Source organism: Lethenteron reissneri, chromosome 38 (genome assembly GCF_015708825.2).
Source record: "Lethenteron reissneri isolate LAM-NWPU_2019-01 chromosome 38, ASM1570882v1, whole genome shotgun sequence".
Taxonomy (NCBI): Eukaryota; Metazoa; Chordata; class Hyperoartia; order Petromyzontiformes; family Petromyzontidae; genus Lethenteron; species Lethenteron reissneri.
In genome coordinates, this window is record NC_083816.1 from 6,404,262 (window position 1) to 6,428,947 (window position 24,686).

The window sequence follows — 24,686 nt, forward strand, 5'->3', positions numbered from 1 at the left end:
TAAATCCATATCTTTCCATTATCTCCTGGCGGACCCCCCCCCCCCGTATGACTGATTAGCATTCGACGGGTGAAATTGAACTCCGAGCGAGCGTAAATGGCCTTCCTCCCGGCGGCGGCGGCGGTGGAAGGAGGGTGGAGGGAGGAGGAATAAAAATCAATTTGGTGGTCGCCACCGGCGTGCAAAAGCCGGACCCGCGCGCGATATTCGGCGAGGCGCGCCGGTGATCAATAGCCCACCTCCTTATCGCCGCATTCTCGCGTAACCCCCGGCGACCTTTACAAGGGGGAAGAAGCCGGCGGGGAACAAACACTGGTGGCGCGTGCCCAAGCAGAGAGCGGTGTGCTCGCTCGAGCCCGGCACTCGCGGCGGCGTGCTTGGTGCGGAGGGGGTGGGAGGGGGGTCCGGTGCGGCAAGACGGGTTGGGCTGCGGATGGAGACTGCGCATCATCGTGGCTTGGTTGTGGGCCGTTGTTGGTTGTGGGAGGTTGTTGGTTGTGGGAGGTTGTTGGTTGTGGGAGGTTGTTGGTTGTGGGAGGATGTTGGTTGTGGGAGGATGTTGGTTGTGGGAGGTTGTTGGTTGTGGGAGGTTGTTGGTTGTGGGAGGTTGTTGGTTGTGGGCCGTTGTTGGTTGTGGGAGGTTGTTGGTTGTGGGAGGTTGTTGGTTGTGAAAGATTGTTGGTTGTGGGAGGTTGTTGGTTGTGGGAGGTTGTTGGTTGTGGGCCGTTCAGTGCTTGGCCTCAGACGGTACGGAGCCAGTCCCAACACTGCACCTTCCGTCTGTTTCATCATTGTAAATTAATTGTTTACGGTGGCTTGTGAAGCCACGACTGGATGACAGTGCCTCCCCAATGGTGTGCTGGCTGTGCTGCGGCGTTGTTTGACCATGCAAACTTCACCAACGCTCGTCATTGTGGGGTTAGTGAAGAGAGTGGGGGTTGATGGGGGTGCCGGTAGGTCTAGAGCTAGAAGGGATATCACTTGCCACTGACGTCAGCCGTGCCTAGGAATTGAAATCAGGTCGCCAGGTTAACAGCGGTGTGTGATTACCACTCCACCACCTTTCCCAAACTAAACTATGTTTTAGTTTAACCGGTCAGGCACACTGAACTATTTAGTGCTTTTTCAGAAGCGGCCTGGCCACAAATGATAAGCTCAAAGAAGTGGCTTATAATGTGGAAATATATAGCAGCCAAACACTCTAAACGCATTTTGTTTCTAAATGTGGAGCGAAAAACCAGAGGAACCGGAGAAATATCCACGCGACCACGGGGAGAACGTGCAGGGTCGGGATCGAACCTCACGACCTCCTGCATGCCAGGCGAGGTGGGTAACATCTCGCCATTTACGCTCGCTCAATTTCACCCGTCGAACGCGAACACCATACAACAAGAGATTGAAAATAATCATGCCCGTTAATTACCCACGGTTGTCTCACTTTTCATAGGGAGCGCTCGCTAACCGCACCTACGCCAACAGTCTGTTGGAGGGGCTGGGGCGGAGGCGGCGGTGATGTGGGGGGGGGGGGCTGTTAGTGTGGAGTGGGCAGGGTGGGTGGTCCTGCGGTTTGCGACAAGGGCAGCGGAGAGTCTCGTCTGTTTGTCTCGTCTCGACGTGGCTTCTCGCAAACGAGCTGGCGCTGGAAGCACGCGCGGTAACGATTTCCGTCGGGCACGATCGACCGGTGTTTCCGAACGCTGAGCGAGAATTATAAAACAAAGATTAGACGCCGCATTCGCAGAGTCGCCGATCGGACCGCTGTGGCTGAGAGCGAGGGAATACATGTACAAGCTTGGAGGAGGTCAAGTGGGCATTTCCACAATTTTGGGCATACATTGCGGATTCTTTGTGTGGTTGGTGGAGGCTCAGTGATTAGTGTGTATCGATGCGAATTTATGTCTCTCCTGGGCCAGTATTAATCTGGAACAGGTGTTGTGGAGCTCCCCCAGAGTTAAATCCTTGCTCCCCTAGATATCACAGCAGGCAATTGTGCGCCGTTCACAAGCAAGGGACAGCGGGGAAGGAAGGCAGGACTCCGATTCAGCATGCCTTGAGTGCGTGTCACGTAACCACCGCATTGCGTGTGCAATGCTTTTCGCTTTATCTAAACCACGAAATCAAGAGATGTATCAGCAGGCGGCGGTGTGCTGCTCACAGACAGCGGGAAGGCACGACTCACAACCGACGGGCGCCACGGCAGCGGGATGTTAACTACCTCCCCTGGTATACAGGAGGTTGTAAGTTCAATCCCGAGACTGATGCCTGTATGTTTGGGGTTTGCATGTCTCTCTCTCTCTCTCTCCCCCGTGTCCGTGGGAATTTTTCTCTGCTTCCTCCAGTTTTTTTCCTTCACATTTAGAATCAACGCGCGTTTAGAGTATTTGGCTGCAATAGATTTACACGTGATAAGCCACTTCGTTGAGCTATCATTTGTGGCCAGGTCGCTTCCGAAAAACAGCGATATAGCTCAGTGGACCATACCTGGTAAAAAAAAAAATATAGAGTTTTTTTTAAATAGTAACATGCCTTGCGTGCTTGTCACGTCACCACCCCATTGCATGTGCAATGCACGATACCCCCATCACCTACGAAGATGCAATCGTTGAGGCGACGGACGGTGTGGCGTTCACATCCCACGAGGCGGGAACCCGGGCCCTCAAAGCCAGCGAGCACCTTTATTTTTGTTTTAAATGAACCGCATCGCTCTTCTTCTTCTTCGAGCTATTATTATTTGTCGTTGGGAATTCGTTTTAAATCGGGAGAGCTGACACCTCGACAGCGCCGGGCAGTCACGTGCTCGTCATCCCGGCGGAGCTCCAACGTCACGGTCTGCACATTGCCACGAACTCCTCCTCCATCCCCTCCCCCTCCCTCCCTCCCTCCCTCCCTCCCCCCTCCCTCTCTCCTCCAATTTCCTCACTTCTCAAGACTTTTGTCCCTGGGCACATCCACCGGGACCCCAACAACCCTCCACCGCAGTCGCCCCCCTCCAGCCCCCACCCACCAACCCACCCCTCCACCCTCATGGCCAACAGATGCGCTTGACACGTGCCGCCCCAATTTACGCATGAATTAACAGCTCATTTGCACCTCAATGCAGCCAGCCCCACACGGCTTTGGGTGATTGGACCTGGAGACCTGGATGTTTGAGAGCTCTCCCCCCCCCCTTCCCACAAGGGCGTTTGTACAATGGAGACAGAGTCTAGCTTAATAAAGCATTTAAACACACCAGTGGCCGAACGTGAAATATGTGTCTATATGTACATGGTGACACCAGAAGTGAGGACACACATGTTTACTTACAATTATTTTAACAGTTGGCATTGGAACCTTTCAATTGTTTCTTCTGTAAGTGAATATTCTATCCGTTTTCATTATTAATATCTATTTTTCTCCTTCATTTTGAGATGACATTTAAAAATGGAAAGAAAATTCTACCCAAGGCGAACGAGTTCAATTAGTTTTGTTGTTATTGTTGTTATGTTTGCCAAAGAAGGCAGCTGTAACCTTCTATTTAAAAGAAAGTCCCCAATTTATTTGAAAATAAAAGTCACGCGCGCATCAACGTTAATGGAAGTCAGTTTGAGCATGTGTTAAAATAAATGAAACAAACTACTCGATTCGTTAAAAAAGAAAGTAGATATAATAGCCCTACGTGCCCTGACCTTTGGGCCACTCTGTACACACCGTTGGGCATTTCGCTGGGAGCCGGGTAAGCGGTGACTGGAATGTGTGCTCCGATTCACCCCACCGCCAGCGATGACACGAACCCAGGGTGCCGTCGAGTACAAGTCAAGACTCATTTCTCCTCCGCTTACTTATTTCACCCTCTCGTTTGTATCGTTTTCTCGGTTTCCATCGCCTTGCTCGAACGCCCGCGGCCTCAACGAAAAGGTTAACCCGGGCCGCGACGTGCGACGACTGGGGGGGGATGCATTTGTAGCGCCGCGCCATTCTGAAATGTTGCTGCGTTGCGGTGTGAATCGTCGGACGGTCGCGCCGTAAGTGCAAGTGGCGGCGCCACGACCCGGAGCAGGCGTCGGAGTGGCCGGAGCGGCAGCATGGCTGGAATTGACCAAAACATCCCCATGTAACGGGACCCGCCTCCCCCCCCATCCTAAAAGCACAAGGCTTGAGACTCAAACGGCAACTGTCGTCGTCATTGTCATCGTCATCATCGTCGTCATCGTCATCGTCATCGTCGTTGTCGTCACCCCGGCGCTCGCCACTCAATCGTGTTCACAACCAGGACCGAGTACATTTTGATGAGGGCCCCTGTGGCTGTTATGGGGGATTTGTTTTAAGGGGGGGGGGGGGGGGTGGGGATGCCCCCTCCCTCTCCGTGCGATATTCAATGCCTTCCCTTGACTGTTTGACCACCACACACTGTCGACATTCACCGCGGCTATTTCAGTTTCGGTATTGTTTTTTTGCCATTTTTTTTCAAGCGACGTCCGAATGTTGTCACGATAAATCAAAGTTAAAACGAAAAAAAACTATTTCAATTTCGGCACGTGGCCGGTAGCGGCACACACAGCCATGGTCGTGGCTGTAACGACTGAATCACCCAAAGGGATCTGTCGCACCTCCGATTAGCACGGTTGGCTACATACGGCATGAAAGAAGTTCAACATGCACATACATCTATCTATCATAACGCTGCAGCATTGTGTATCGACCTTAATGTGGGGTGGGAGGGGGGGGGGTCGTGCCCCCTCCCTGAAGCCACCCTGACTGGGCCCTGGCTCCCTCCCACAGCGACGTTCGGGTCCGACGAGGCCGTCGGCCGGCCGGACACGCTGTCAGCATCGTCCCTGGGCTGACATGGGCACCCCATAGATGCCTGCGCAGCGAGACTCACGACCTCCTCTTGATACCAAGATCCAGGATGGTCACGTCTATTGCGTCGCTTCTCGGTGGCAGCCCCAACAGTCTGGAACGCAATCCCTCTGCACATTCGCAGCATCACCTCAATCGCCTCCTTCAAGAGAGACTTAAAAACTCACCTCTACAATCATGCTTTTCGAGCTACTCTGAGCTTGGCTCCGCGCCTCTGAGTTGCGGCCACTGCGTCTGCAAATTTAGGCGCGTTACAAATTGAACTATTATTATTATTATAGGGCAGACACTGCCTGTAACCCTCAGAACCCGCGTATGACATTTCACTTAAGGTCACTAAAGATCAACAACCCCTTGGTGCTGGTGATGGCAGTGGTCCTAATCACGTGGCGTCTCTCAAAACGCCGACTGATTTTCGCCGTCGTCACTTTGAAGCTCTAAGTAATTTCACCCCTGACCTCACTCGGGTTTATTAGCGGACGGCCGAGGATTTCGGGATGCCCTGCTCACGGCTAACGTCAGTGGCGAGCGATAATGGAAACTCCTCCTGAACGCCTCAACCCCTCCATCCCCCCCCCCCATCCCTCCACCCTGCCTCCCTTCACCAACCTGCGCTGACCAGCGTGGTGAAGTGTGGGTCAAACAACCCGCAGGACTGACGCGGAACGGGGAGGCCTTCCTCCAGCACGAGGATTGACAGGGCAAAGGTGCAGCTCCGTGGTTGCTTGCTCACGCACTACTGCTGGCAAGGGAGCTCCTCTGGAGGGTATTTGGCCTACTCTTCCACACCGGCCAGGCACCTTGGAAGAAGTTGGGAGTGAACCGCACTTTACCCCACCACACGCGGCCCGCCGATCGACTGCGGTGAACAGGCTTATACAACTGGTTGGACAGAGACTGTAGTGGAAAGGGGGGGGGGAGGGGAAGTGGGGGGGGGGGGACGGGGGGAATGGGGGGGGCAGAGAGGATTTAATTAACTTGCCCCCCCATTTTTTCAACTGGGAGAATGAATCAAACGGGCGAACTTTGGGTTGCAAGTCCGCTGCACTGCTGACCGCCACGCCGTTCCTGTGGCAGCGTCGGTCGTGATTTTGGCATCGTGTGGCCAAGAGGGTGAGAGGTCATCGAAGGGGGCCACTGCTGACGAGGCCGCCATCGCTCCCTTCCTTCTGCCAGATCCGACAGCCGTTGCACAATCGACGACCTCGTCGCCCATAGGTGCAATAGAAATATAATTTGCGAACAAAAGCCCGAATTCTAATGGCGCTGACAAGTTGCGCACAAAAAAAAAAATACCGGACTCCCATCACTTTAATTGTAGTTTCCGCACGCAGGTGAAACAGTGGTAATTATGTGCGTTATGAATTCGGCGAGATTAAATTACCGGCGAAATCACATTTGAATAATAGATGAAAAGCTCTGCTGCTTCAGCAGAGCGTTATCTGCGGGGCGATAATACAATTTCGCCCAAAAAAAAATTCACGCAACGCAACAACGCGAATTAACGTTCGACAGGAAAGAATTACCAAAGTCTGTTTCGCGGCGAAATTGAGCCCGTGGGAATACAGGGAACGCCGTGAACAGGACTTACTTAAAATGCAAATCTTTCTAAAAGTGGACAAAACACATCGCCCTTCTCCCATCGCGGAATTATTTACAACGCGTTCCCCTTTATATAAATCCCGTGATTAAACTTAACCCGAAAGCAGCAGGCATCTCTCGTCATATCTGCAAAGCTAAGCGGCGGAGGTTGAGCCTGGCGAGCGCCCGGCGCTTACACGAGCGGGGCTCTGGGAGCCGACGCGAGGGTTTTGGGGATCGGGAGGTAGTGGGGGGCGGGAGGCAGCGGGAGCGTTTGGTTGGGGGGCGCGCTGTCGCCGTTTCACGGGTGGCAAGGCGACGCGGCCTGACACGCGTGGCGGGCGACTGATTTCACTGGTCAACACACTCTTTCTGGAATAAGGTATTCCAACGGTTTTAATGTAATTTTGGGGGTGCTGATTCCAAATCTGGCATCAGTTTTTTGAGATATCAAATATTGCATTTTCAATAAAAACTGCAGAAGAAAAATATTAAATAAATGTGGATATCTACATAAAATGATATTATAAACACACTATCCTAAAAATACAGCACCATATATTAACACTAAAGCAGTCACTGACTCGCAACAACTTGCAATCATAAGTGACAGAGTTAATTTCGGGTAAAATAAATGAAAATGGGATATGCCGATAGCATAAAATGAGATGTGGTAGAGCAAATCTGAGATCAAATTTGGAATCAGCACCCTGAAATTGGTCTAAAACAGCTGCAAAAGTCCAGGCCAGAATTTTTTTTTTGTTGCCCAGTGTTTTTGACGACGATGATGACGACGATGACGATGACGTCAGCGACGATTGTGGTGACAATCAAGGCGATGATGACGTTTACAGTGTAGACGACGTTGCCAATTCTGGCGACGACAACAATGACAACAATGGTGATGATTACAATCACGGCCACGATGATGACAACTGTGACGACGATAATGACAACAATAATCACGTTGAAGACAATGATCACGACGACGATGATGACAGTGACGACAGCGACGAGGATGACGACGATCATTACGATGAAGCCATCGTCCACGACCACGGGCAGCAGCAACGATCGCAGCTGCGACGTGAACGCCCTCGGTGTGCGCGCGCGTGCGCGTGCGTGCACGCTCACGCATCCACGGGCGTCTCCCTCTCACCTCCGCAGCAGTAGCTTGGGGTGTCCCTTGCTCTCGAGGTTCTTGGCGATGAGGTCGGCGAGCAGCTGCTTGAGGACGTCCGTGGCGTAGCCCATGCGGCCCTGCATCGCGGCCATGACGAGCGACGCCAGGTTGCCGCGGTCGCGCATCGAGAAGCCGCGCTGCGCCTCCAGGGTGCGCACGAACACCAGCAGGAAGAGCTTGCAGCCCAGCAGCTGCTCGAAGAGCGCCAGGCCCTTCTCCACGCTCTCCTGCCCGTGGCCAGCCACCTGCGTTGGCGCAGCGGTGAGCGACCGTGGTGCGGGCAACAGAACAGGTGATGGTGATGATGATGATGAGGTAGGGGGTGGGTGTTGGTGGTGTGGTGCTGGTGGCATGTTGCAGCACAGAGGGCTGCAAGCCGGGGGTGCAGCAGCAGGGGCTGCGGTGATGCAGTATGTACCAGGGTGTGCATACTGCATCACCGCAGCAAGTGCGGCAGGAAGTGCAGCAGGGAATACATCAGAATGAATGTGCAGCGCAGAGTGTAGCAGGTCGTGCAGCATGGGGGTGCAGCAGGGTTCGCGGCAGGGGTTCGTGCAGCAGGTAGTGCAGCAGCAGAGTGTGGGCACCTCGAGTGGCCGAAGCACCGGGTGGTCGTCGATGCCCGGGAAGAGCACGCGAAGTGCGTACGTGCGGTACGCCAGGTGCGGGATCCCGGCGCCGTCCACGTCGCTCGTCAACTCGTCCACGTCTGTCTGCAGCTCCGCAAACGCTGAGGTGGATGCACGCACGGTTAGTCTATGGGTCCTATGGTCATCGACGGATCCTGTATGTGGGTTCTAAGTGATTCTGTGGGTCCTGTTTTAGGCTGTGCATCCTGTTAGCCTGTGCGCTCTAATTGAGTATATGGGTCTTCTTCTTGGTTTTTTCGGTAAAGTCACGTAGAATGGAAATAATAAAATAATGAAAATATTACATTAAATAATTCTCACGACGTTTCGGCCACAGCGCAAGCAGCCGTCCTCAGGTCTGTCGAGAAGACAGAGAGTCATTTAGATTCTGTCTTCTCGACAGACCTGTTCGTCACCTGAGGACGGCTGCTTGCGTTGTGGCCGAAACGTCGTGAGAATTATTTTATTATGTTTTATTTTTATTATTTTATTATTTCCATTCTACGTGATTTTACCGAAAGAACCAAGAAGATGAATCCCTGCAGTCACGAAAGCCTTAAATCGAAATTTATATAGGTTTTATTTGAGTCTCTAGCCACCATGTAACCCTATGGGTCATATGTAAGCCTATATGAGTCTTAAATGTGGTTTATGGGTCCATTGTAAGTCTATGAGTCTTACATGTACACTCTGGGTCCTATGATAGTCTACGGGTTTTCTGTGAGTTTATGGGTCTCATGTTGGCCTACGACTCCTGCGCTGCATAATTTGAGACCCGACTTAACATATCCGGGCAGAGATTTGCACGACTGAGGTTGTAATGGCAGGCAGTTGCGGTGGCGGAACAAATTTGACAAGAGCTCAGAAATGGGGCTTGTATCTGCAAAAGTTCAGGCCACGCGTGACCGAAATGTTAATTTACAAAACACAGATGTAAAATTAATGCCGCGTAAACGCTGCAGGGGGGGGGGTGGGGGGGGGGCGATGTTATGTTTGTGAACGACGCGTAAATCGCATTGTTGCTATTGCGGTGCCCGATGATTATAATTTTCGTAAAATGAGTTTATCGAACGGCGAAAATAAAGCCCCGTTCACAATTTCGGAACAAAAGTATTTTCTGTAATATGAAAAAAGAAAAAATAACTAAACCATGAAAACCGAGGAACGTCTCTGAAAAGGCACAAATTACCGAGCACGGATATGCGCGGGCGTGCGTTTATATTTAAGTGCACATTTAAAGTGTCACTGCTCAAGTGTCTATTTTTACATTGAGAATAATGTTCCAGCGAAGACTTTTTTTTATCAAAATTATCATCGCTGAGTGAAAAGAAAGGCAATGACATTTCGGCTAAATTGCCTTCCTTATAATAACTTAAGGAATCAGGACCACTTCTTCCAAGGAGACGAATTGACAAAGAAAGGGAGGGGAGGGAGATATAAAATGAATTTAAACAGTGCAGTATTTTGTCTATTTTTTTCAAGACAAAGAGACACTTAGAGAGAGCCGTTTGAATGGAAGGCTAGCTCAAAAGATCTAGGCTGAGACGTTTTAATAGGAGGTGGCTGAGTGGTTCGGTAGGGTTTATAATGACCTTGTCAGAGAGAGACACACAGAGCACGCGGAGCTGAGATGCTGGGTTTCAGCTGCTGCCTGTGATTAAACCGTGTTCTCAAGTGTAGTCAGTTGATGGTCTTAGCCATGGTTCGTTGATGGTCTTAGCTTTAGTAAATTTATGGCCTTAGCGATCGCCAAGTGATGGTCTTAGCTACAGGTCACGTGATGTTCTCAACCTGGACGCCAATGATTGTATGAAAAAAAACAGCGAATTAAAAAAAATATTTCTTAATTTATCTCATAAAACACACTGAGCAGAGGACTGGCAGCGATGATGATGAAGGAGTGGCGAGTTCTTCATCCAGCAGTAGATTGCCCATGGCTGATGATGATGATGATGATGACGAGTTCATTTTGGCTTATGCCAGCTTTGATAATGAAACATTTTAGTTGGACAGTTTTGACCGCTGGATTAAATTATTGAACACGGTATTCAATTACTCAGGAAAGCCTCACTCTCTGAAGAGTCTCACGACTGTCGGATAAAAAAAAATACACAAAAAACCCTGGCTCAAGGATTCAATCGACAAAAAAGGTTCAAGGCCTGTGACCCATCCACATTCATCATCAGCCATGCTTCATCCACTGCTGGATGAAGTCCCTACCTCTCACAGTATTCACGATGCAACGGTCATGGTGGCGAGATGTTAACTACCTCGCCCGGTATACAGTAGGTGGTCACGTGGATTTTTTCTTCCACATTTAAAAACAACGTGTGCTTGGCTGCTCTAAACTTCCACGCGATAAGCCAATCCGTTGAGCTATGATTTGTGACCTGCAACACGAGTTGATCTCGTAGCTTCATCTCCGTGGCGGGCGATGAGTGGGAACTATTCACCCACAACTTTGGCGGACGCTCCATTGCCACATCTATTTATTTATTTACTTACTTATTTATTTCCCCCCAGATAAGGCCCACTGAGCTGTACAAGCTCTTTTTTTCATCAGCGACCTGGCCACCAAATTATAGCTCAATGAAGTGGCTCATCAGGTGGGAATTCATAGCAGCCAAATGTTCCGAACGCACGTTTCTAAATGTGGAGGGAAAAACGGGAGGACCTAGAGAAAAATTCACGCGACCACGGGAAGAACATGCAAAGTTCAAATATACAAGCGTCATGGTCGGGATCGAACCCACGACTTCCTACATACCAGGCGAGGGAGTTAATATCTCGCCACCGTGGCACCCCAACTACCTTGGCTTAACCACGTTGTCATCACCAGCCCTTTCCCAACAGCCAAACTCGACGTTTACCTGACTGGCTCTCGGAACCCACGCCGCTTTCTCTTTCTGCCTTCCCGGTGTAATTCCACAACGGGGCTCCCGAATGCGCTACCTCCCACAGCCACACACAACCCCGAAGGGTTTGCATCTGAACGCAGACAGCTGGGTTATTATGAAAGTAAATATGAAAGCAAGATAGTTTGTTTTTTAAGACAGAGCCAGGAAAAACGGCAGCACAAAAAAAGAGCCCTTTAATTCCTCTTCAATAACAAAACAAACAAACAAAAATGCAACCCGATCCCTGGTGGCCCTGAAAATAATGCCGCGATAAAGAGACGTGATTAATGACGCTGTGAAGTCGAACTTGAAATGCGCGGCTGGCGGTTGGCGGGTGGCGTGCGGTGGTCGCCATGGTGCGCGTGGACCGTGAACTTTTGCGATGTCGGAGTCAAGAAGCTCGATCAATTCCCACGCTCGCGTCGCGCAAACGTACACCGCGCCGCTACCTATAGCGATCGATGCTGGCGCCGCCACCACCGCCACCACTACCACCACCGCCACCACTGCCGCCACCACCACCAACGCCACCAGCACCGCAACCACCACTGCCGCCGCCACCACCACCACCATCACCACCGCTGCCACCGCCAAAACTACAGAAACTGGTTTAACGCGCAAAGTGAAACCTTGTGGGAGGCGGCCGTCGTGGAAATAAAGGCGCAGTGACCGATGCGACGCAGCGCTTGAGTTTCTCACCAAATATTTTTCCAGGTCGCTGCGAGACTGGACTTGGTGGGCACGTGCCCAGTAGTAGCCACGACGGTCATAGTGAGAGGTGCGCCGGACGTGCTGTGCTGGACGTAATGTTCGCCACGGTGACGTTCGGTTCTGATTTTTGTTGTTGTCGCCGTAGTCATTATTCCCCCGGACGAAATCATTCTAAACTGCGCGAGGTCACTCAGCGATTGCATTGACAAAAAAGGGGCTCTACAACTGCACGTTATGCGCGGTTTGCAGAACTGCGTATAACGCGATGGACTAATCAATGCGAAGGGCCGCGAGGCGTGTGCACAAAGCACCCTTGCCAAAAGAAGGCGATTAAAAAAAAAAGTTAAGTAATTATAATAAAGGCGAAAATTTCAGGATCGCAGATGCCGCCCGGTCCATATTCTGGGAGCATGTCACGACGGCCGATGCCGTATTGGGCGCGTTTGAAATTCGCGTCGTTATTTACACCCTGACTGCAAATGCATTTGCAAGCCCGGCGGGATATCTTCACGCCAGGCCGGACAGAATTTCTATTTCGTCCACGGGAAAAAGAAGAAAAAAGAAACACATTTTTTTTTTCCCTTTTCGATAGCGAGCAATTTCAAATTATTTCTGGACTTTGGAAACATGAGGCTGGTTTATATATATATATATGTGTACATAATGTGTTATTTATTATTATTATTATTTTCACGACAACTGGATGCAGCAGCTTGTCTCCTCCAATTCGAACTCGCGTGTTAATTTTTCCGCCAGTGCCTTAATCCTGCGATTATTATCGGACGCAAGCTGCTCAAATCCGTTTGTGTTGCGGCGTGAAAGTGCTCTCCGCTAAGATAAATGAACAGGGTAATCTTTTGTTTGTTTGTTTGCACGTGTTGAGTTGTTTGCATTAAAAAGAAATGTTTAGATATTTTTTGCACGTTTCGTTATTTATAACAACAACAAAATCAATCCTTTCACGCGCACTCACGCACGCTTGCGCACGCACGCGCGCTCGCGCAAAGACCAAACAACGATCACCCCCCTCCTCCCCGCCGTTAAGAAGGCTGTTGGGGTAAGTGCTGTTTGCGAGCATCTGTTAAGGCCACATTGGGGCATTAGCAGGTGGTGGTGTGGCTATAACCACGCCCAGACACCTTTCTTTAAGGTTGAATTGACCTTTTGGAGCCCCAGGACCAGTTCAGATAATCGCGTTGGCTGTGAGCGGGAATTGGCACTCGGGTTTGCCCGGTTTGGGGTGCCGCGGTGGCGAGATGTTAAATACCTCGCCTGGTATACACGAGGTTGTGGGTTCGACCCTGACCCTGACTCCTGGACATTTGGAGTTTTTTCTCCGGGTCCTCCGGCTTTTTCCTCGACATTTGGAAAACATGCATTTCGAGTATTTGGCTGCGATAAATTTCCACACGATAAGCTACTCCGTTTCGCTATCATTTGTGGCTCAGTGTCTCTTACCTGGCAAAATAAAAAAATGCTATTTTAGTTTTTTGATTTGATTGTACCAGTGCGCTCAACACTGTGCCACCGCTGCCCATACACACAAACACACACCATCTAACGCAACAAGCAAACACAAATACACACCAACAACACACACAAAGAAATGCGTTTCAGGTGGTCGTGTGCCCCGCAACCGGCCGTCGCGCATGATCGATCGAAGAAAATCAACGATATTTTATCATCGACATCTGCCTGTAAATTGGTGTAGAGAATCGTGGCGAAAGAGCACGGAGGCTTTGTGAAGCCGATATCTCATTGGTTACCAACAGGAGCGAGAATTACTGGCCACCGGTGGCAGAGTATCGCTGAGCGCTTTCTATCTCCTTAAGTGTCACAACTCCTCGCGAGAGGCAAATTATTTGGTCCACCAATGGCGGTCAGAATGTTAGCAACGATCCACAGCCGCATGGTTCTGAGTTTGACTCCAGCTCAAAGGTCAACAGCGTATCTTCGCGTGGCCGTTACAGCGACTCGCATTTGTTTCCGGGTCAGACCGTCTGGTAGTTTAATTCCAGCATGATATTTGTTGAGCCCTCCACCACCCGACGATATCGAATGCGTGTGTGTGGAACTTCTTTTGCACCACATGTAGTCAACCGTGCTAATCGAAGGTGTGGGGGAAGGACAACAAACCAAGCACAAAAATCAATTTACGCTCGCATAGACACTACAGTATCGCACGTGGCCCGGGTAACGATTACAATTCTGACCGATGGAGCCGCCGCACGTCGGGAGAATCAGTACTCCTAGCGAAGGAATCCAACGTCGACGTTGGACTTTGTCGTGCCACTCGGACTGCCGTGAGTGGCGCCTGGGGAGCGGGCACGGAAATCGAGCGCTCGCTAGCCGAGGACATAAGACCACCACGTGGCCTAACCCACCATCGCTTGGGTGGGTTGGTGGCTGACTCACTGGTGTAAATGTAGCGTGGATGGATAGGTACTTGGGTGCGTAGGCGGTTAGGTGGGTAAATGGGTATTTGGGTGAATGGGTGGGTAGGTGGAAGGGTGAGTGGATAGTTGGGTGTCGGTAGTTTGTGTCTGACTGGCTGTATGCATGTTGCACTTCTGTCGCACCGTACTTGGCAAAGTATGCTAATTGGAGGTGCCGGGGAAGGACGAAAAACGGAACACAAAAAGCAGTTGGAAAGAAATTAGTCTTCAATCTCGACTTAAAAGTGCATAGCTCCAGTCGCTTCCCAAGAACGTCAACAGAGTAACGTGCTGTAGATTGCTCTGATAAAACACGCTGCGGTTCAGTGGAAAGTCACTGTAGGCAAGGGTGGGAGGTGGTGGTATAAGGGTGGGGGTGTGATAACGGGGATGAGTTGGCTTCAAATAAATTGTGAAGCAGAACTAAAACCCGCATCATTTCCTAAGCTGCCCCACGTCCTACCCCTCGGCTATACCTCCCCTCCACCCAGTCGATACCGATGCTTACCCACTCAGTGACATCTCAGCTCCACTGCCCTGTGTCCCACATGCCCCCCGCTCCCCCCCCCACCCCCGCCATCTCACCTCCTACCCCCTGGGCCACAGCTCCTCGGCGCCCGTCGCCGGCCCGCTCACCTTCTTTGCACTCGAGGGCGACGCGCGCCTCCAGGTTGTCCATCTGCGTCTGCAGCCGCTCCAGGTTGAGGTCACTCTCACGCGACTTGCGCTTGTAGGCGATGAGCATCGCCACGACGACCAGCGAGAGGAGCCCTCCTCCCGTCGCCATGCCGACGATGGTGGGCAGCGTGAGCAACTTGTCCGGATAGAGCTGCACGGTGATGGCGGCGAATTCCACGCCGCCCACGCACACCTAGCGCCGCGCAAAGGTAGAGACAAAGATCCCCCGTATAGCCTTAGGAGACTGTTGGGCACGAGTGCTGGCGGCTATATCACTCTTTAACAGAAGCGATTTGGCCACAACAACGATAGCTTCACCGAGTGGCTCATTATCGTCACGTGGAAATTCATCGCAGCCAAATGCTCTGAACGCACGTCGATTCTAAATGTGGAGGGAAAAGCCGGAGGACCCGGAGAACAATCCATGCGACCACCAGGAGAACATGCAAATTCCAACTATACAGCAGGCGTCAGTTTCGGGATGGAACCCGCGACCTCTTGTATACCACGCGAGGCACACAGCGCGGACAGAAGGGAACACGACGTTTTAAATAAAACTACTTTCAAATGAAACAAAAAACACACGATAGATTTGCTTCTTCAAAGTAAGGCATTAGCGGCATTACAGAAAAAAGGGCTTCGCAGCAACCCAAAGGAATTCCCGGAATAAAATAAATTATGTATTTTTCAGAGAACAACAAAAACAACAACAATAATAATAATGGGAATATAAACAAAATACTTTAAAGAGGAGATTGTTCAGCGGACTGGGATGTTTGATAATTAAGAGCCATGTTTGTCAATTAATTGCGTTTGTGGAGAGTTTTTTGTAATGGCAAAATAATTTTTTTTCAGTAATTTCACTCTAAAATATGTATTTTCCCGTGTCGTGCCCATCCGTCCATAATGTCCTCTGTATGTGCATTCATCCATCTCCTCATCATTTGTTGCCTGTCTGTCCATCTATCTATCCAACTGATCATCTGTCAATCTGCCCAATTATCCTTTTAGCTGTCTATCTATCGGTCCATTCATCTGTCCGTCTATCTGCCCATCCGCTCACGTATCTGTCAATTATGCCATCCATCCATCCCTTCCAATCGTTCATCTGTATGTCCTTACATCTGTCCATCTATCTATATGGCTGTCCGTCTATCAGTCTGTCTACCTGCCTGTCCATCCGTCTCTCCATCCATGCACTCAAATCTCAATGAATGTGTCAATCTATCTATATTTCTATTTATCTATCTATCCGCTCACGTGTCTACTATTTCTGCCATCCATCCATCTTTCTCAACCATCCACCCGTTTATCCGTCTGTGTGTCCGATAATCTTTCCGTTCGTCTCCACATTAGCAGGTCCGTCGGTGTCGCCTTACACCTGCCACAATCAACCGTGTACATTTCCATCTTATCATTTCGAACATTTATTTGTTGACTTACAAGTCTTTCAAGTTCCAATTAGATTGTGTTTAATTTACAATGACGCTCCTCCGCCTTCATCTCTCCAGCCACCGCTTTCTTTCCACCTCCTCTCATTAAACATTTCCATTCGTCTGAGCATTTCGCTCGGCACTCGTGGTTGAAACCATGCCACCGAGGTTGAAAGGCACGTCCCTTTTACAAAAGATACCAGGTGTTCGAGCATAAGCAGATCCAACGTCGGGAGCATTCCAAGTCATCGAATTAGCTTCGTTTGATGTTGTTTTCAGGGGTTAATCAATTTGGACATCGAGCGAGCGATGAAAGGAAGCGCCCAAACCAACGGCGGAATAAGAGACAAAAAGAAATGAAATTAGCCGACGGAAACTAATGAATATAAAAAAACACACAAAAAGGGGAATTATAATAATGCTCTTCTGCTGCGCGGCGTTTCTTTTCGTGCCGTCGGTGTGAACCGCGCGTTCGTCCCGCCCGACGTCCGACGTTCCGCCCCACCCGCCTGCCTGCCTGCTGACCGGCAGCGTCTGGAGGAACTGCATGGAGTGGCTCTCACGCCCCGGCGCGGTGGTAGGGCGCGGTCCGTGCCGGTGGCTGCTGCAGTTTTGCCGTAGGCCGGCCGTTGTGATTAATTCACTTTGTCGCTCGTGCACACGTGGTGAACGCCTTGCACTGTGCACACATGGTGGAAGCCATCCGTCGTCATCAACCATGGTCAATCCACTCCTGGATGAAGGCCCTCCCCCAAGCCACTGCCACCTCTCACGATTCTCCGATGTGATTCCATTGCTATATCTCCGTCGGTTTGACGTAATCTTGACCCATTCCATTAATTGGCTGCCATTCCGTTATTATTCTTAATCAATGGCCGTAATTATCATTATCGTCATCATCCCTTCTAGCAGTGTACCGTCCCCCAAGCCCCACTTTTATTAATGTTTTATTCACGCCATTACCCTGCGCATGATATCTCATCCGCATGTTCCTCTTTATAGCTCTCAACGCAATTCCAAGCGTGCGTCTCCCCGTTTTCCTTTGCGCACTTTTCAGTTTTCATTCCACATTTTTACCCGGTTGATGAACGCTTCAAGGGGGTAAAGGCGCAGCCCTGCAAATGCTCGTCTCACGTTACCGTTGGCGGAAGAAACTTACACCACGGGGGACTCGAGAGGGTCTTTGGTCTGCGACTTCCGCGCCGATCGTACGTCTTGGAAGAGCTGGGAGCATCCCCACTTTACCCCACCTATCGACTAACTGTGGCGGTACCCATGGACCGAGGTAGAGAGGATTTGAGAAACTTGCACCGTCGTTTCAACAACTGCCACGCCGGGTGGTGGAATCTAAACTAAGCTAACAAAAACTATTTTTTTTTTACCAGGTAGGGCCCAATGAGCTATGTAGCCCTTTTACGGAAGCGACCTGACCACAAGTGTTAGCTCAACGAAGAGGCGCATCACGTAGAAATGTATAGCAGCCAAAGACTCCAACAGGCACGTCGATTCTAAAAGTGGAGGGAAACACCGGAGGACCCGGAGAAAAATCCACGTGACCACGGAGAGAAGGACGTGAAAAAACTTCAAATAAACAGGCGTCAGGGCTGGGCTCAAACCCACGACCTCCTGCGAACCAGGTGAGGCGGTTAACGTCTCGCCACCGCAGTGCGATGTTAACTAACTGGGCGACCTCTGGATCGCAAGTCCGGCGCGCTGCCCAACCGTTGGCACCACGGCTCGCTAAGCGACAGACAGAGAGACAGATTCACGGAACGATTTGGTTCTCCCCGTGACACTCGTGGGTTGTGGGGGTGGTGGGGGGCTTACCGTCAGCGTGTGCCGGCCGGTGAGGTTGGGGGGGCATTCGACGAGCAGCTGGGTCTCGGAGATCGCCACGGTGCACACGCGGCCCCCCACGAGCGCTGTGTAGTTGAGGCGGAGCCCCCCGGAAGAGGGCGGCGGCGTCAGGTTGCGGCCCTGTTTTTTGTTTTTTTCAGGGGAGACAGAAGTGTGATTTTGTTTGATTTTGTTTTTGTTTCTTGATTGTCTATCTGCCTGTGTGTGTGTGTGTCTTTGTCATGGCTCCCTCAATTGTGTGTGTTTCTCTTGGGTGAGATAGCGTAAATTTAAATGTGTTGTTCAACACATTCACACTGTGTTGTTAAACACATTTAAACAGGGTGCTTCAAAGAAATGTTTTCACACGAGAATTTGCACTTCTGAGAACCACGAGAAATGTTTCTCCTCCGTGTTCTGGAGACTACTTGGAGACGATTCCAGACACGCGTTGACAACGATGGCGAACAAGTGGAGACTCTTTGACTTTTTGAAGCCATTAACGTTACATTCGTTATCATGTTACAGTGTATTATCCGTTCTTTTTTAATAAAAACGACAGTCCCATATAAGTGTTAAAAACACATTTTAAGTGCCCTGAATTTACGCAGTCTAACCCAACAAAAGCTCTATGTATATCGTTCACGACAGCCGACTACGTGTTAAACTCTTTCACCTGTCTCGTTCATTCTGTTTCATCTGCCTGTCTCTCTTCCCCATGATTTTTTGTTCACTTAAAATTGTCTTCATCATATAATTTCTCTCCCGTGCCTGTCCTGTCTTTCCATCTCTCTCAATCTCGTCTGCCTCTCTCTTCCGTCTGTCCATCTCATTCATTGTCCCGTCCGTCTGAATTGCCCTGCTCTTATCTGTACGACTGCCTCATTTGCTTATTGTCTCTTATCAAGAAAGTGATCGTGACGATGCGGGAAATATAAATAATTATATTAAATTAAGAGTAATGCATTCATTCAAAACGTCTCACCAACCAACATGTTCTCGGTGTGCATAAACAGAGACACCCCTTACCGTCGACATGCGCCGTTGATAATATTTGGTTCTTTCGGTAAAGTCACGTAGGTATAAAATAAAATGAATTAAATCACGACGTTTCGATCGCAACACAAGCGACTGTCAGATACAGCAGGAGAACTGCTGACATTCAAATTTATTTTCTACCTACGTAACTTTACCGAAAGAACCAAAGAGGATGGATCCCTGCAGTCACGAAAACTTCAGATCTAGAAACGCTGTTGAGTCGTGTGCCGTTAGCGAGCACCTATTTAGGCCGTTGCGGTGCACAAGGTGGTGTGGTGTGACCGGCGCTCTCTGACTCACCCCCACAGCGATGTCACTCACACACACACACACCGGAACCAGGGGGGGCTACTCCTTTAAAATTCAGAGACGACCAGGCACTCAGAACTTTGCCCGGGCCGTCACTCGCCACTGACGTGAGCCGTGGCTGGGGAATCGGAACTCAAGGTTTGGTGGGGGCCGGTTTTTTTTTCTTTCTCCCAGTAGCGCTGTCGAGTAAAACCCGCTGGGTGACGCTCGCGTGCGCGCGTGTGCACGTGTGGCAGAACGCACGCGCACACACAGATCACCGTTCACACCAAGTTAAAATCGCCGGCGCCCGGTGGCTGAGGGATATGGCATAATTCTAAATGTATGACTAATCACAGCTGCTGGGCAAACTTCTGTAGAAGCGCGTTTACAGAAAACACGACCGCCGTTTTGCAGGTGGCTCGTGTTTGAAATTTTGTACTGTTGTCTCTAAATATTATTTTGGGCAGTTTAATGAATGGCATTGCTTAATATCATAGTTTTTCTATGCTAACGTGTATATATGTGTATTTACGGGTATATTTAATTGTATATTTATATGTTTTACCGAAATAAAAACATAGCAATAAAGGTGTCAGTTTTGTACCAGTTTAAAAGGGTAAAAACCTACTACTATAGCAAAGCAAATTTTTGCAGAATGTATGCACAGCAGTCCAGCATTCCCTCGTTATTCACGAACTTTCTATCCGCGATTTTGGCTATCCGTGAATTGCATCTGGAACTCTATACGACTAACTGCATCAAGAGAGAAAGTGATGATGCGAGAAAGTTATTAAATAAAGTGATGTGCAGCATCATCATAATGTAAGGTAAGCTAATGTATAAACTATTAATATTTTAAAATTTATTTGTATTTACTTTATGTCCATTATAAGCTATTTACATATATTTGCATTTCTATAATTTCATGTATTTAATATCTTATTTACGTATTTACTTATGGTATTTCATTACAAAGAAATGTTCACGTATCCCTTGCGCATAACGAGGGGATCCTGTAACGCCAATACAACTATAATGATCACATTATCGTTTATATCAGCATTACAGACCACCGCCCTATCACGTACGTCAGAGGCGCAGTCCACATGTGTTGCTGTACCGCAGTAGCCCCGACAAATCAGGTCGACGGCTCCTCCTCGACCCCCACAACGAAGAGATTTTTGCCCAACATCCGTGCGGTGACCCCCCCCCCACCCCTGTCTCTTGCTGCCTTCCACAGCGCTGGATTACAGAGGGCCAAGCCACGTGCAGCGACGTAGCCACCGTGCCACGGGCCCCGCCCGGCTGTCAGTGTTCGGTTTCGTGGGGCATGGGTAATTGACATTAAAAGGCCGAACAATTCACCGCTTCTCGAGGTCCTATCACCCCCCCCCTCCTCCTCCCGCATTACAGATTCCCTTCCCCGTCGTTATAGCTCGCCCCGCCAATGCCGCGCGGGACATGAAATATAGATGACCTCGCCGAGCACATCGACCCTGAAGGACTTGCTCGAAGGCGCCGTCCAATTAGAGGGTTTTGGCCAGCTTCTGCCAAAAAGGTGTTTTGGGTGTCTTTTCACTCCCCCCCCCCACCCCCTACCGACCCACCCACCCACCTACGTTGTACGCGCATCTTTATAACGCACAACGCGGCCACACTCCACGCATTTACGCATGCACGCATCGTTGTCCGGAGCGATGCTCCTCGCGAAGATCCACCGGTCACAACGATCTGGAAGCTCGCCGCCTAAGTTCATGCGACCGAGGTTGAAAAACGACGGAACGAATGAATACAACTCAGACGGCGATAATTGGGATACGTCGGTCCGTTTTATCATTTACAATTGCCTAGCTTGTGGTGTGAAGCCCCCGTTTGAAAATTGTACAATGGATAGGCAAACACTGCTGGGGAGGGAGGAGTGGGTGGGGGTTGGGTTCCCCCTACGGCATTTCACATCAACAGGTGAGTTGATAACGGGTGAGGGTCAGGTGAGTTTATTACTGGTGATTGGTGAGGGTCAGGTGAGTTGATGACCAGTGAGGCTCAGGTGAGTTGATGACGGATGAGGCTCAGGTGAGTTGATAAGTGGTGAGGCTCAGGTGAGTTGATGATCGGTGAGGCTCAGGTGAGTTGATGAGTGGTGAGGCTCAGGTGAGTTGATGAGTGGTGAGGCTCAGGTGAGTTGATGAGTGGTGAGGCTTAGGTGAGTTGATGAGTGGTGAGGCTCAGGTGAGTTGATGAGTGGTGAGGCTCAGGTGAGTTGATGAGTGGTGAGGCTCAGGTGAGTTGATGATCGGTGAGGCTCAGGTGAGTTGATGAGCGGTGAGGCTCAGGTGAGTTGATGACGGGTGAGGCTCAGGTGAGTTGATGAGTGGTGAGGGTCAGGTGAGTTGATGAGTGGTGAGGCTCAGGTGAGTTGATGATCGGTGAGGCTCAGGTGAGTTGATGAGTGGTGAGGCTCAGGTGAGTTGATGAGTGGTGAGGCTCAGGTGAGTTGATGATCGGTGAGGCTCAGGTGAGTTGATGAGCGGTGAGGCTCAGGTGAGTTGATGACGGGTGAGGCTCAGGTGAGTTGATGACGGGTGAGGCTCAGGTGAGTTGATGACGGGTGAGTGGCGAGCATCATATTCGCAAAGAATCTCTGAAGAAGTTGTAAGCTATGGAAGAGGCATTCCTGGATGAATCGAAGAGATTGTGCGCAGCTCTGGTCAATGCGGTCGTGGACAGTGGGCGATCACACACGACCACTGACACGATTTGCAGCAGCAGCAGTAGGAGCATCAGTTGCAGCAGCAGAAGCACTTCTAAATCTTGACTGTGAACCCATATCTTGAGAACTTATTTTTGTGTTTAGTTTGTTGTCCCTTTCCCTGCACCTCTAGATTAGCGTGGTTGTCTACGTACGGTGCGAAAGAAGTTCAACGTACGTACTTGCATTAGCAGAAAAAAATAGGAGCGGCAGTATCAGCAGTGGTAGGAAGAGCAGCAGCAGCAGGAGTAACAGCAGGAGCATCAGGAGCAGTGAGAGTCAAGCAGCGGGGAGAGCGAGCGGGCACCAGTAGCAGCAGTAATATGAGCAGCAATGTGACCAGGAGCAGCAGCAGTATCAGCAGTGGTAGGAAGAGCAGGAGTAGCATTTAGGATCATCAGTGAAAGCAGCAGAAGCAGCAGTAGGAACAGCAGCAGGAGTAGCAGTATAAGCATGAGCAGCAGCAGTATCAGCAGTGGTAGGAAGAGCAGGAGTAGCATTTAGGATCATCAGTGAAAGAAGCAGAAGCAGCAGTAGGAACAGCAGCAGGAGTAGCAGCAGCAGTATCAGCAGTAGTAGGAAGAGCAGCAGCAGCAGGAGTATCAGTAGGAATAGCATCAGTAAAAGAAAAAGCAGCAGTGGGAGCAGCATGAGGCAGTGAGAGTCGAGCAAGCGTGGCGAGATCGAGCGGGCACCTTGAGGATGATGGGCGTGCCGGGCTTGACGTGGACGGCGCCAGCGAGGGGCACGTCGAAGGCCGGGTCCGGGTAGTACAGGAAGCTGGAGGCGTTGACCACGAGCGCCGAGCGCACCGCGTCGAGCACGAAGCCGAACTCGTCGACTCGCGACGGGCCGAGACCCGGCTCGAGGCCGGCGGGCCCCAGCGGCTCCGTCGTGATCCTCGGCGCCTTGCACACCATGCGCGTGTCGTTGTAGACCACGCACGTCTTGCAAGAGGCGGCGGCGGAGACACGAGAACGGACGGACGGACGACACGCGCGCGCGGCTCTTTAGTTAAAAATTTTCCGTCGTCATCGTCGTTTTTTATCGACGCCGATTCAAATCTCCACCTCGCGCGAACGCCGAGACGTAATAAGCCACTCAGCGCCTGCACACGAGCTGGTTTCATCGCTCCATCTCCTCGAGGGATGGTGTGCTCGAGGATTGCGTTCCATTCTGTGGCGGACACTCCTGAAAAGTGAGGACTTCATCCGAGGTTAAACTCACATGGACGTCATCCCCAGACGTGTTACATTCCTCGGCGGCCACTCCGTTGCTGTGGCTGAACCAGCAAGCATCGTCATTCGTAGTCTCCTCGACGCGTCCTTCACAAGGCCCGACTTACCTTCCTTTAGTTTGAATGATGCCACGACCCCCGCGCACGTTCTGTAACTCACACGGCCCTGCGTCTGTCTCACGATGTCATTCCCCAAGCACGCGTTTCTCCGCGCACTCTTCAGCTGTCGTTCCATACTCTCTATTGATGATCGCGTTACTTGAAGCTAATGCCATCGCCGCAGGCAGTAATTACGCACCGACATGAAAACAAAAATGCATGCTGAAAACAAGCAAGTAAAGGGATGAAACTAAATGATAATTCAACTTTGAAATGTTTTCTGCGTAAATATAGCAAATCGAACACTTAATGACGCCAAGCGCAAATGAGAGGCCGCTTTGTTTATCTCGCCTAGCCGAGCGACGCTCAAGACGCACACCGCTGCTGCGCGGACATCGGCAAGACGGGCGGTTGTATAATTATCGAAAAGCCTGGCGAGTCCGGCTCGCATTACCAAAAGAAAGAGTCGCATGAAAGTAAACAAACAACAAGTACCAACGCCGAAATGTCACGTTCGTCGTCAACGCCACACGCGGCGTGCGTCTCGCGGAATCTCGCTCGGGGGGCGGGGGGGGGGGAGTTGTTTGTTTGTTTGTCTCGCTCGCCGCGGTAACCCAAGAGCGGCACTTTGAAGCGAACGCGGCGAGGGAGGAAAACGTCGAGGCTGCGATGCTCGCGATGCTCTGAAACTCGCAGATTACGCGAAACGAAACGTGTGATACAACGACTTGGAACGCCTTGATCTCATTTTGTATATATTCTACACACGCATACACGCACACCCAACCAGCAAGGGGATATTTACCACCGCAGGAACGTGTCGTTTGTGTTTCCGACAAGCAGCGTAATTGACCGAGTCGTTGTATTTGTGTGTTGACCTTCGTTCGCACCGTACGTAGCCAACCGTGCTAATCGGAGGTTGTGCGTTCATGTTTTCCAAACGCAGGCGTGCCGGCGTTCGACTCATTGTCACGTCGAGCACGCGGGAGGGCAAAAACTGGACAACGCTGCGGCTTCACCGCCGACTTGTCGAGTTTTGTTTCATTTCGC

At 50.6% G+C, this 24,686-nt stretch overlaps 1 protein-coding gene across 3 annotated transcripts in view; it reads right to left on the reverse strand.

Moving 5' to 3' along the window:
• Positions 1–24,686, reverse strand: part of LOC133351691 (plexin-A2-like) — a 310,302-nt gene that overhangs the window by 39,683 nt on the left and 245,933 nt on the right. For all 3 annotated transcript variants that reach the window (XM_061567099.1, XM_061567100.1, XM_061567101.1), the window contains exons 20-24: positions 22,996–23,247; positions 18,214–18,363; positions 14,912–15,146; positions 8,191–8,333; positions 7,580–7,848 (exon numbers count right to left, since the gene is read on the reverse strand). In XM_061567099.1, coding sequence (XP_061423083.1) covers positions 7,580–7,848; positions 8,191–8,333; positions 14,912–15,146; positions 18,214–18,363; positions 22,996–23,247 — 1,049 coding nt within the window. The remainder of the gene's footprint in view (positions 1–7,579; positions 7,849–8,190; positions 8,334–14,911; positions 15,147–18,213; positions 18,364–22,995; positions 23,248–24,686) is intronic.